At 40.3% G+C, this 14,153-nt stretch overlaps 2 protein-coding genes across 3 annotated transcripts in view; one reads left to right on the top strand and one right to left on the bottom strand.

Annotated features, from left to right (window-relative positions):
* uggt2 (UDP-glucose glycoprotein glucosyltransferase 2) overlaps nt 1-7,127 on the bottom strand; it is a 56,428-nt gene extending 49,301 nt beyond the window's left edge. For both annotated transcript variants that reach the window (XM_049593868.1, XM_049593869.1), the window contains exons 1-6: nt 6,998-7,127; nt 6,415-6,565; nt 4,747-4,829; nt 4,510-4,640; nt 609-721; nt 276-453 (exon numbers count right to left, since the gene is read on the bottom strand). In XM_049593868.1, coding sequence (XP_049449825.1) covers nt 276-453; nt 609-721; nt 4,510-4,640; nt 4,747-4,829; nt 6,415-6,539 — 630 coding nt within the window. In that variant the 5' untranslated portion in view covers nt 6,540-6,565; nt 6,998-7,127. The remainder of the gene's footprint in view (nt 1-275; nt 454-608; nt 722-4,509; nt 4,641-4,746; nt 4,830-6,414; nt 6,566-6,997) is intronic.
* Nucleotides 7,128-11,566: 4,439 nt separating this feature from the next.
* Nucleotides 11,567-14,153, top strand: part of hs6st3b (heparan sulfate 6-O-sulfotransferase 3b) — a 112,632-nt gene continuing 110,045 nt past the window's right edge. Inside the window, exon 1 of the mRNA XM_049593871.1 lies at nt 11,567-12,816. Coding sequence (XP_049449828.1) covers nt 12,269-12,816 — 548 coding nt within the window. The 5' untranslated portion in view covers nt 11,567-12,268. The remainder of the gene's footprint in view (nt 12,817-14,153) is intronic.

Here is a 14,153-nt window from a genome sequence, read left to right as displayed (position 1 = left end):
GAATCTACTAAAAGGAATAACATGTCACTGTTGTATAACTGCAATAGTGCCGTCATATAAAGTAAAGATGAAACAACGGAGATGTGAGGCGCAGAGGAATGAGATGAAGTAGGCATTGGCACAGGCAGTACTTGTCAGAGGGATAGATTCATTGCTGGTTTCAGTAATGTGTCAATAATAAAACTATAGAGTATGACAAGCCTTATCCTTTAAAACCTAACAAAGTTCTTGAACTTGAACTAGAAAACTTTTTCTCTGATATGTTATGTACTCACCGCCACAAAATGCCGCAGCACATACACAAGCGTGCCCTCTCCAGCCTTCTCTGACAGCACCTTATGAAACGAGGCGAACTTCTTGGTTCCAATCTCAGCGTACAGGATCACAACTGGCACATCTGTTTTGTTGACCCCTGGATATGTGTGATCATTCTTGTACAAATATGGTTTTGGCCTGCAAACATTTTGAAAATGTATGATCATTGCAGGCAGTCAGCGGAAGCAAAATTTCAGGGAACAAAATGACTGTGTAAACTTTTTTTTATCTAGTTCTGCACTACAAATTGAGTTTATCCACAGAGGGGGGAGGATGGTGCCATTCTGTGTTACCTGCCTGCAGCTGCCTTCAGGAGCTTCTTGATGTCCTTGGTACTGCAGCTATGTTGACCATGGATGGAGACAAAGGCAGAGCAAGCCTCAGGCGGAGGCTCATCGCTGGCGATCTGTGAAAGAGCACAGAAGAGTGAGGAAACGTTCTATATCATAATGGCAACAACATGATGCTAGCAATTTTTTCTTTCCAATACCTATTCCAATACCTGACCTTGGGTGTCATCCAATGCCTAGAATATATTCAATAACACTGCATTGAAAAAACAAAATAACAGCTGTATACTACTAACTCTGTATGGAGGTGGAAAGACTCCTATGATTGTTGTATGACATGGCTCAGGTTAAATCCTAAACTTGTGGGACTTTCCAGACTAAAATAATGCCACATTGCGCATTTTACTAAAGGCTAACCTTAGACTTTTTACCACAAATCAATTCTTCTTCACCGCTCTAAACAAGGTGGCTAACAGTGGCTGCACAATGCAACATGATGTGGAGGCTACTGTTGAGCTGCAAAGGGAATTGATTTCCAGGACACTGCTGTCTTATTCGATTACGACACTTCATTAAAGTTTATTAATAAATTACATGGTACCAGATCAGTGCATTGACTATTTGCCGATAACCAATCTAGCATCTTGGGCCAGCGGTTCCCAATCCGTCCAGCCACGGGGTCCAGATTTGTCCTTAGTCACTAGTTCAAGGTCCACACAGTTCAAAATACTCAGTGTTTTACTTGCATTTGGCCATGACGTCAAGCTAATTTGCTGTCTCTGTTAAGTAGGTATGGCTGAATCCAAATGTCGGCACTACACCATACTTGCAGACTAGCGGACCTTGCAGGTAGGTTCCCAGGAAGTCTGGGAGTGCTTACGGCTGTCCAAAGCCACAATTCATCTGGTCCACAAGGGGCCTCAAGCAGACTTCCTGCAGACTTACAGAGAGTCCCCTTGGGGTGCAGATTTCAGCAGACTTCACTGACTTAGTAACCCACAATTCATTGCAATACGGATGTGACGTTGTGGGTTTTTCAACTGCTGAAAAAAATACTTATAACCCTATAACCCTATAGCCCTTGCAGGCTTTACGTGATGACAGTAAATACGTCACACTACGTAAAACTGAAGTCCACGAGGGCTCAGTCTGCCAGTCCTGAGGGTCGACATTTGGATTCAGCCTCTCTGTTACTTACTCACTCTACAGCAGGAAACAGCACTTCAAAATAAAAGCTCTGTGCCAGATATTCGCTGTACTTCAAAATAAAGCATGACACATTTGCAAGTCAGTTGCAGTCCATTCAGAATGGACCCGCAAACCACTTTTGGACTATGACAAACCAGTTGGGAACCACTGTCTTTAGCAGTATTTGATCCAGATATAGGTATCGGAACAACTCTAATAAAGACTCCTCACTCTTCAACATGGGCTCAAGTTAACCATGGATACATCAGCATAACTGATTTATTTTTAAAATTCTACAGCAATCACCACAACAATTTAACTATGCAGCACAACGCTTTTCAACAATTTCAGCTGCATGAGGTCGTTATTCATTCAAACGTTGAACACATTCTAAAATTACAGAACTTCATCAACCGGGGTGCGCTGTCACCAAAATGAAATTCCTCCTTATCATTGCTGAAACCACAACAATCAAAGGGCTAAAGAATTGCGCATGCGGAGTGCACTGAAATTTCCTGAGAGTCACCCAATTTTAAAATCAAATTTAGTCCACAGCCAACAGAGAAGTATCTGTTTATTATTCATGTCATACAAAAACTAGTTTCAATTTAAAAAATGTGTCACAGGCATCAGCAAACACCTTTAATGTATTCCCCCTAGTGACAGTAAGCACTTAACAGTAGAAATAAATATGTAAAATCCAAGTTATCGCATTGGACAGTAAAGAGAAAACTCTCACTGTCACAAATTCACAGAAATTAGTAACCATTGCAGAAGAAAAATGTAAATCTCCTCTGCAACCAAACTGTCCAACCAAACTCTTCTGTCTGACTATCTTACCACAGCATTTCACCAACCTCACATATCATTTTTGTTGACTGTGGGAAAAATCTTTTGGCCTCTGCTGTCATGTACTCACACAGAGCATTCACTGCAGGTTTTGCTTCCCTGTCTTTTCACTGTCTCTCTGTCCACCTTTCTCTGACCAAACCATCATGGATTTTTTCACCTCTTTCTCTGGCATGAGCAAGACATTGCTCCCCTACAATGTCTGCCTGTTTCATATAAATAAGTTGTGGTAGCAACAGTCCTCTGCGGTATAAATGTGTTCAAGAATTTATACTCCATGAGGTGCATCTGTTACACTGCAGAAACTATACCTCTTAATAAGCGATATAGTCTTATATTCAGATTTTTAATCTATTTCAAATTATTTTGAGTATGGATTGGATTATCTAGTGCTGACTATGCAAGGCTGTTTGACTTAATTTAAATAAGTGTCACTTGCCCTGTCTTGATTAACAGTTTTATCTTGTTTGGGGTTGTGACTACACAGGACGTGTTACAGATCCTGCAGTATGCTGTGCCACTTACTATAAGGTGTGAAACTTCAAGAGAAAAATATCTTATTTCAAGTGATTACAGATGATGTAAACACTTCCAAAGAAAGGACCAACTTTGAAATAACTCCATCATTATTGGTCAAATGTCATCAAAGGTAAAATTTTCATTATTTCCATTGTTAATAAACACGACTACAAGGCCACAGCCATTCTAGCGAATCTAAGAGGCTGTACATTGACACAGCATTGCTTTGAGCTGAATGCTAATGTATGCCCACAGTGACAATGCTGATGTTCAGTGGGTGATGTTTATGGTAGTGTGTTCACGATTTAAGTTTGGAGAGTTATCATGCTAACATTTGCTAATTAGTATTAAGAACAAAGTATAACAAATTATCATTTTACAGTTAAACTAAATCACAAACTAATGTATTGGACAAATTGCAATTTTCACCCAATAATGGCACCACATGAAACATTAGGGAGATAATAAGGTAATTGATGTTCATCCTCTGGGGACCGTGAATATCTGAACCAAGCTTTGTCCCAGTGCATCTACCAGATGTTGAGATATTTTACTTGGTAAGTTAACTAGAGTAAAAGTAAGGGGGTCACAAGAGTCATCAGCATTCACCCTCTGGGGACTACAAATATTTGTACCAAATTTTACATGAGCTCTTGACTGGGTCGACTATTGTTATCTAGAAACAGCAACAGCACTGAGAACTCCTTCAAATGAACCTTGTTTGATCATATTTTCAGATTTCTGGTAGCTAGACATCTTGACTTGTTTTTATAAATCTTATTAAGTGAAAATCACTTTCTACACCGACTTGTTTCAAGCAAAAGAATTTTCACATCTAAAATATTTTCACTTCAATCTGATGCAGTTTTGTAATCAATCTGAACTAGAATGTCAGAGAGAACTGGATCTAAAGCTTGATCTGTTATTCATTATTTTGGCATTAAGACAAGGCTATACTTAACATTTGTGAATCATTTCTGTCCTAATGTTTAGATAGAATATGGAATAGTTTGCATATATGTTGCAATGCATCTGAGAGTAATACAAAAAGCAGTCTTATCGATTTTGATCACCAACGCTAACTCCTGTCACTGGATCAATTACAGATAATTAACCCTTCTGTGAGAAACCACAGAGATATACAAATGCTGTTGTGAGAAAATGAGTTATTGATGTGTAGTATTTCACACAGCAGTTTAAGAATAATGACTGTCATTTAACAATTTTGCAAAAGAAAGTGAGAAAAACTCTAAGTAAGGCCTGACAAGACAACAAGACAATGAAACTGCCTCTAACACTGCTCTTGAGAAGGTTTTGGAAGAGGTGCACGGTTTGAATCCCAACATACCTGCTGAGACGCATGAACAGCTGGCGAGTATGACCGTAGAGCCAGAGCAAATTTGAGGAGATTAACTTGAAGATATGTGAGGAACTGGCCGGCCTTCTTGATGATCAAGTTGTAGTACGAGCGCACAGACTCTGTGAGACAAATCAACCATCAGTTGAAATAAGAAATTTTAGAAAAGAGGCACACATGTTGAGGTTTAAATGTATTTAAAATCTATTTTGGATTCAATCAACATACCTCCTTGCTTGTAAACAGTGAGCTCTTTCACAGTGTCAACAAACTGCCAGAATTTTTCATTCCCATCTTCTCCGATAAACTCGCTGCACAAGGGTAAACAAAAGTATCAGTCAGCATTAGTCAGTAACCACAGTATGTACCTAAGTAATCACTTTCTACCTGCCCAACAGTTAAAGCTGCAGACCACATAATTATTTTGCATTTTCTAAACAGCTTTGATTCAATTATGTCCCCTGTGAAGTAGCACCAGTGTTGTCACAATACTGGAATTTCTTTGATACAATACCTTTAAAATATCAGTAGTTAGTACCACGGAAAATATTGACATTAAGGGCATAACATTTAAAATATTAATTAAAAGATAAATATAGCAAGGTTTTAATATGATAACAATGATTTTTTCCCCCTTGGTTAGTAGCAGAGTGTCTGTCTGCAGTAGACATTTAAATAAGAGAGCTAGACAGTGCAGCTGGTAATCGTGCATCCATACTGCAGAAAATTAAACCGTTTTAAATATTCAGAATTGATATGAAACTTTATCAATATCTTTGAAAACAATTAGTATAACCAAGCAGCAATTTACAGGGCTGAAAAAGGATGCCAGCACAAAAGTGCCCCAAATTGCAGTTCATTGAACGGCCACTTGAGGCTGGCTGCAGAAGCCCATCAATCCACATAGACACCAATGATAAAATGCCCAACTTTATAGCATAAATAAACATGTTTACAGCCTGGTACAAAAAAGGTTTTGGTGTCCTTTGCTTACTTCCTTATTTATGATAACTGAACATGGGGAGGATGTTTTTAAAGCTCACTCTTTACATTTTATTAAGGCTTAAAGTTATGTGTAATTAAGGGAAGGCTGCTTTGAGTGACAGGCTGTCTGCTAATAGTGTCCTCTGCTTCTCAGTCAGATCGGCCCCTCGCTCCTCCACAGTGCCAGCACCCCTAAATGTGGTCAATGCTGGCTCCAAAAAACAAGATGGCGACAGATGAGATGCTGAACTCAAGGCTTAAAAACGGGAGTCTACAAAGCAATAGGTGACATCACGGTAGCTACATCCATTATTTTTACAGTCTATGAGTAGCACACAGCATTACACAGACCTTACAGGTATGCAGTTGTTGTGTTTGTTTGTTGTTTACAATCAGAGTATTTATACACATACAAGAAAAATGACCAACATTTCTAGTAACACAATATGTCGGTGAAGATTCTCAGTTATCCAGGTTATGGACTGGCAAGTCCATAAACTCAAGCAAGTCCAGCTGCCTACGATACAGCACCTAGACATGGTGAGTTATAAACAATGCTATACACACAATATTTTTTGGCTGCAATTACATATAAAAACCAGAGTTATGGTCCACTAAATGGCACTTATTTACATATTTATTGCCTTTAGGGATGACTTCTTTTCCCCAATGGATATACACTTTTACAACAGCTGTTCCCATAAGTGTCATCATATTGGTGAAGAGATGTTTCATCACTTGCTTGTGTGCTGTCTGTTTGCATGTGTTGTCTTAATTTGCATTGCACTGATCTCTTAGGGCCACTATACTACAGGGTGCATTTAAGGGGGCTTGGACAGATGACCTATCCTGACTACGGCCCTGCCTGCTGCAGACTTGTGTGAGTGCATGCTGTCCATGGGGGGTAAGTACCTTGCCTCCAGAAGGAAAGGCGTCATGTTCCACTTTGCTTCCAGACTGGCAGTGACGCCTTTGGGTGCTGATATGACATGATGTATATTCAGCAGCAGCAGTGACAGCACAATAACGTTCCTCATAATGTCCGGCGAGTCGTAACATGAACCTGAGGTGGCAGAGAGCAAACACACAACGCCGTCAGACACGGTCCCTCTGCCTTTAGAGTGCTGCCAGTCAGTCAGTGCCACGTAGTTACACTAAGTTATCAGGGAAATCACAACACCGGTGCACATAACGGTCTAGAAAAGTCCTCAGAAATTCACAGTTCACCGTTACATAATATGCTGTTGCATGTTAAAATCAAGTCGACCTGTTAGCAAGACCTGCTTCTAATATAACGGAGGTGAAAGGGTCAGACAGAGTACATTGAAGTTAACTTAGCTGTAGCATCAAAGTAAACATCCTTCCCCTGAATGAAAACGGTGCACCAGCGTGATTTAACGGACAAAGTCTACACAGATAGCTTGTTACGAAACTATAACAGTGTAACGTTACGTTAGAAATGCGGTCACGGTGTTGCCAATAATATATCCCTCACCCCGTTAGTGATGCTGACCGCTTCCATACAAAGCAAAGGACTTCAGGTAGGTATTTTGGGCAGCTAACCAGTATGCTAACGTTAGCTAGTTGCCGGGGTAGCCGCGAACTGGGGTGGCTCGCGCTGGCCGTTATTCGTATCTGAAAAAAAAACGTATGGTAAAAAAATAAATTATGGCGTACTTCTATTTAAGGCACAATGTGTTTGTTTACTTACACGCACAAAATCAATGACTTTGGGTGTAAATCTATAAAAACATAATGGTAAAGTTGGAATTTATTCAGGCACAGCGGCAGACAGCTAAAGAGGCAGACGCTGAAGCTTAAACACTTTCCCACCAAACACTGGAGCATGTTGCTGCTGCACCACTGTGGGAAACTGTGTAGCGAGACTAACTGAATTAAATATTTAATAATTATACTGTTACATTATGTTTATGATGAGCTAATGTTAAGATACAGCATATAACTTGCAGAATGATAAAACTTAAAGGATAAACAATTGGTAGCCTATATCAATATGTAAATTGTCAAAACACTGAAGGGGTTGTACAGCAATTTACTATCATACTTCCATACAATGTGTGTGTGTATGTGTGGAAAAATAGATGAAAAGTAGTCATCACCCTTAAGTGGTCTAAATACCCAGCTGGCACATGGCCGAACCTTCAATGTTGAAATGTGGTTGAAATTATGTCAGTTGTTATTTCAACATTAAAACAACACCGAAACAACATTTAATTCTGATGTCTGTAAAAAGGTTAAGAAAATTATCATAAGTCAGCATTGAAATTTCAGAAAGATCTGTTTTAACATTGAAACAAATTTGAAACTACGTTTAAAGTTTATTAGACAAAATTGTGACACCAACATTGATTCATCTTTCAAAATCAAAACATAATTCAACATTGATTCAACAGTGAATAAATATTAAAATGCCGGCGGGGCACCAATGTCGTTGGACAACATCTATTGCCAATGTAAATTTGACACTGATAGAATACTGACAACAGAAGACACTGCTATTTTGTTGGTTTTAAGTTCTGCTGTTACATAACCAAAATCCAACATCTCCCACGTCTCATGCCAGCGTCATTTTGATGTAGAATAACAACATACATTCAGAAGGTATGGAAAGCAAAACCTGTTTGTGAAACATCAAGATGTTAACGTCCACACAATGTGAAATTGTAATGTTGTTATACATTTAAAATATCACCGACTTAATTTTCATTTCAACCAAAATTTAATATCTGTCCAACGTAAGAAACCAATGTTTTTCTGGCATCGTATTGACATTTAGCAGAGGCTGAAATATCCTGACTTATAATCTGTATAGTTAAAAAATACAATTTCCAAACTCTACTTCCAACTCCATAGCATCTTTCATGAGACACTCCCTGACTATCCCTACTTGGAAAACACTCAGTTCTTTGGATCTCCAGGCGCCCAGCTTATGAACCTGGCTTTTACAAAACATTTCCAATGTTTTCCAAGCCCAAGCCAAGATAACACTGATAACATCACAGGGTAATTTCGCAGACTCCCTCCAGAGACACAGAAGACAACTGTTTTCACAGGCTGAGTAGTGCTTCCCATGAAATCATCATCCTATGGTGGAGTGCTCCTTTAATTTTTCAGGTTTAGGGATTTCAGTGGCATCTATCAGTGAAGTATGCAGATTGCAACTAGCTGAAACTCCTTGTTAGATTTCCTGCAGTGTTCATTGTTCAGGAGGTTTTCACCATGAGCTGAATTATCCACAGAGGTCTCCTCCTCTCCAAAACAAACAGACCAGGGGTCTCATTTATAAAACAATGCGTAGAATCCATACTAAAAATGTGCTTATAAAGCCAAAAAATATTGGACAATTTCTACAATCAGGCTTCCACCTCACCATCTGTGTCGCCAGTTTCCCATCTCCAAAATGTTCATAAGCAAGTTTCTCCCATCAAATCTGTTTTTATAGATCACAACTTTTGCGTTTGAATCGGCGTACGCCTCCTCCAGGCCTCGTTTTGTGTGTGTGCAATGTTTATAAATGAGACCCCGGGTGATTAAAACCAGTAACACTGAATAAAGAAGTTTCATGTTAGAAATCACTGTTCCACAGATCCAGATTTTCAGGAGGTTTTAACCAGTAGCGGTAAAAAATACTGAATAAAGCAATTTGTGCAAAAAGAAATCCATGTTTTTTTTCATGCTGCTAGTTGCAGTTAACTAAGGTGGGCGACGCGAAAACTGGAATGGCCCTTTCTAGAGCCGGAGTTTGGTTTGTCCATTCTGGGCTACTGTAGAAACATGGCGGTGCAGCATGGCACTCTTTGCAAAACAACCTGCTCCCTATGTAAATGTAAATAACTCATCCTACGGTAACGAAAACACAATTGTTTTTATTAATAGGTGATTATACATCACAGAAAACATACCTATTATAATTTATTCCATTTCTGCCAATAATATATTCCCCTAAATCCTTCACACTAGCTCTTAAGACTTCCATGAAGTTGGTGTATATGAGAGAAATAGGTATAAAGAAGTCTGAATGAATGCATCCTGATGACTTAAAAACACTGCATTCTACTATTTCAAAATTAGGCAACTCCATTGCATCTTTAACTAATCCCTCCCTGCCTGTAAAACGCTCAGTTCTTTGGATCATCATGCACCCAGCTGTGAAGCAGGCTTTTACAAAACGTTTTCAACGTTTTCCAAGGCCGAGACAAAACAACACTGATAACATCACAGGTAATTTCGCAGACTCCCTCCAGAGACACAGAAGACAACAACCGTTTTCACAGGATGAGCAGTGCTTCCCATGACCAGTAAAATAATCCTTGTGTTTAAAATCAATGTTGCAGGTTGATTTACAGCTTTCTCTATTTTGTATCATCTGAAATTTTGGGCAGGTGACCACGAAAAACATGAAATGACTGACCAATTCATCAAAAGAAAATAAAGCATTACTGTTAAATTAAATAATTATAATCAAATAAGAGAAGAACACATGAAATAAAAATGGATAGAAAAATTAAAGATTAAAGATTGTTTTATTAGACTCATATAGACTTGTCATTTACGACATTTTATTGTAGGGGAGACCGGGGTTGGTTGTCACAGTGCTTATTACAGCCACACGTGAGGGCGCTGTGACATTATGTAGATATCAAACACTTGGCCTGACATCCTGCTCATTTTGCACTGGTCATTTTGTCCAACACACACGAAACATTGAGGTTAGGAGATATTGTCACTTTTCCTGGGTCAGAGTAATTTTTCCTTTCGGTGTTGTTTTTGTATTGAAAGCTTGTAGGTTATTAGCTTTTCAAAAATCAAACACTTATTAAATATTCAAAGGTAATAATAGCTTTGATTCAGTCAACTTTTAACGAGCAAGCTAAAGCCATATGGTAGCTATCTTAACATGTTTGTCAGCTGTCAGCTGGGGATGGTTGTCTCACTGCTCTGGGGGTTGGTTGTCACATGTGTGACAGTTCAGACAGAAGGCATGTCAAACATAGTCCATATGTTCTCAGGTGTTTTTGATCTCACACACACACACACACACACATATACAGTGTTGCTCATTAGAAATCAATGCTGTATCTAACCAGTTACATACTTCAATCTTGGCTGTGTGACATTTTAACAAGTTCCTGGTCACAGTGAGATGGAAATTATTCCAATCTCACTGTTTTGTTCAATGTTATATTCATAATCAATTGTTATGAAACGACAGCTCTATTGAAGACTAGATTTTTTTTGTCAGAAATGTAAATTATTTCATTTTACTTCTCATTACAGAGGATAATTCAAACAATCACCTAGTTCAAATTCAACACACAAGGGGCATTGATGAGTAGGCTACTACTGTAGAGATAGTATTGATTTTATTAGGTGTTTTTATCTTAAAAAACTTTTAAAAATTTACACTTTTTTTCCCTTCAAAACCCCATTGATAACCAAAGGGACAACCAATCCCATATATTGTGACAACCAATCCTGTGTCAGTGTCTTTGATGGTTAATTACGTCTTGTGACAATAGGTTGCAAAAATCAAAGCGACGCCCATTTCAAGCTAAGACCTTTAGCTTTCATTTAATGTAGGAATGACTATTGAAAGATGTTTCGATGATGACCAATTTACACAAGAGTAAAAAATTGTGACAACTGACCCCCGTCTCCCCTATTTTATTTTACATTTAAAAATGCTTATTCACAACTTAACTTATTTAAATCACATTTTCTATACATCTTAATGAATTGTACACCTCAACTTGGCCATGGCAAGGCAGTAAGGCAATGCACCAGTATTTTATGGTATCAATAGAAGACTGCTGCAGAGAAAGCAGCTGTTTCACTTATAATTGGCTCTCTTAACAGTTCCGTCCTTTGAGCAGATATTAGACATTAAATTGGGCTTTTTAAAAATAAGAAAAGCCTATATCCTTACACTGGCAACCAGCTGCAAGCAGAGAGACAGTGCTATCTCTCTAATCATCAAAGGTCACACTAGGATGAATGCGCCTCAGAAAAAGTTCCAGCGGATTTGATCTGTATATGTGCTTAAATCTCCATGTTGTCTCAGCTCAGTGTCCATGCGGGCTATACTGGCTTTGCACTATGTTTAACAAGATTATGGGATGGACGGGGATGGGATGTAGTAGAGCTCTCCCAGCCCAGCCACGACGAGAGCACAACGCATATGTGTCGGCTGGGATGCAGCAGCAGCAGCAGCAGCATCGTCCTCTCAAAAGCACTGCTTCAGCACAGTCAGTCAGTCCGCCCCAACCCGCCGAGGATGCTGTAGGATGCTGCCGGAGGATCCAGCCCCACAGTCCGAGCCGTGACACATCTCTGCTGGAGTAAGTCGAGCCACACTGCGATTTAAGCCTGGGGGGGGGGAGGCACAAAGACAGGAGGAAAGTAAACTCTCATCAGCTGCCTCATTGTGAACTTGATACCGGAGCATGGGAGTCGTCGGCGCGGATGCAGCTCCTGCGCTTTAGAAGTTGGACAGCCAGGAACATTTGAATGCCATGACTCTTGACTTTGGACAAGCTCTCCAGCGCAGTGCAGACGGCGTGCATCATTATACAAACCAAACGGTGGACTTCTCTAATGTCCAGATTACCTCTGATCTGATCAACATGTGGCACCTAAATAAAAGGCACCTTTAGTCTCTCTGAGGCATGGAGCATCATTGATCCCCGAAGAGCCCACGGGTGCTACTTATTATTCACAGTAATGGAATGAAGTCACTACCTTTGATATGATGGATGATAGATCCAGTAAGCTCATCTTGGTGCCTATTTTAGCTGTTCTTTTTGTTATGATAGGTTACCAGTACATATGTCCCGCTGGCAGCAATTCGTGCCACTTTAAGGCTGGGGAGAAATTCAGGGGGGTGAGCCTACTTTCCACCCCGTACCAGGACAGCGACGATTTCTACAGAGATCAGGACCTGGAGGATGACAGCCCTCCCAAACTACCGTCCAAATTCAACTTCACCGAGAGAGACCTTGACAGACACGTGGAGTTCAACATCAAAGGGGACGACGTGATCGTGTTTCTGCACATCCAGAAGACCGGAGGCACCACTTTCGGGAGACACTTGGTGAGGAATATTCGCTTGGAGCAGCCGTGCGACTGCAAGCCAGGACAGAAGAAATGCACATGTCACCGACCGGGGAAAGAGGAGTCCTGGCTCTTCTCCCGGTTCTCTACTGGCTGGAGCTGCGGACTGCATGCAGACTGGACCGAGCTAACGAACTGTGTGCCTGTCATTATGGATAAGAAGGAGGCCCAGAGGAATAAAAGGTATGCACCCCTTGTGTGTGTGCGTCTGCGTGTGTCTGTGTTTCACGTGTGAATAAAACTCTGTGGCCCCAAACCAGCAGGACCCACAGGTCAAGTGTGTGCAAACAGGCACAGGCGATTCAAGAGTTAATTGTGTTTAATTTGCATAGCCTTCTGTCTGAACAGTTAAAGGTTCAGAGTGTAGGAGTTAAGGGCATATATTTGCAGAAATGGAATATAAAACATAAATAATAATTGTTTTCTGTAGTGTATAATCACCTTTTTGTTACCTCAGAATGAGCATTTTATATCTACATAGAGAGCGGGTCCCCATCCATGGAGATCGCCATGTCGCACTGCCATGTTTCTACAGTGGCCCAGAACGGACAAATAAGAAACTGGCTCTAGATAGGGCCATTCATGTTCCTGCGTCAGTCACCATAGTGAGCAGGCCCTCTGCAAGAAGAAATCCAGCGCTTGGGCAGTGACTTGCGGCATCAGAAACCAACAAGAAAAGCCATCCTTTAATGTCAGCATGATACGTGGCTGGTTGCCGTTACAGTTAAATGGTGCCTAGCGGCATAAGGGGATAATGCAATGGGACAAGGATGAAACTTAAAGCGTTGAAAGTCCGAGTGGGGCGGGCGGGAATGGTGGTGGATGGGTCCAACCAACACGGACTTTCACCCGAGAGAGCGGTGTTTGTGTCCCGTAACATTCTAAAGCCAAACCCTGTTACTTCTTCCGAAAGCTAACCACGTGGTTAGCTTTCGGAATTCGCGGTTTTGTACTGACATAGTGCGTTTATTTTGAAAGAGACTGTATGTAAATGTTAAATTTTCTGTGAAAACACATGTTTTTCCAAAGAAGACAATGCATGTAACAGGCAGAACTTGACAACAACCAATACACCCAGGGTACCTTGCATGTCGTATGTTGACATGGAGCAAATGTCAATATGTGACGAGGTTGTAGTGAGAATGTTTTGTCTGCAACATGCAGTGTTGGAAAGACACAGATTTTTTTTTAATGTGAAACTGCTTTATTCAGTGTTTTTAAGGGTTTAAATCTCCTTATCTGTAAGTTCTGGAGAGGAACACACCTCAGCAGATAATTCGGCTCCCGGTTAAAACCTCCTGAACATCTGAATCAAAAATAAGGTGAGCACCCAGCAGGTGCTTGGCTAGCGGCATCAGAGAAACACTGATTTGTAACATGAAACTGCTGTATTCAGTGTTTTTACTGGTTTTTATCACCTGATCCATTTGTTTTGGAGCAAAAGAGACCTTGGCAGATAATTTGGCTCCTGCTTAAAACCTTCTGAACTGAACACTGAAGGAATTCTAACCAGGAGAAGT

The sequence above is a fragment of the Epinephelus fuscoguttatus genome, linkage group LG13 (assembly GCF_011397635.1).
Source record: "Epinephelus fuscoguttatus linkage group LG13, E.fuscoguttatus.final_Chr_v1".
Classification (NCBI taxonomy): Eukaryota; Metazoa; Chordata; class Actinopteri; order Perciformes; family Serranidae; genus Epinephelus; species Epinephelus fuscoguttatus.
The sequence above is the reverse complement of the archived record's forward strand: the minus strand, read 5'-3'. Positions and strand labels throughout refer to the sequence as shown.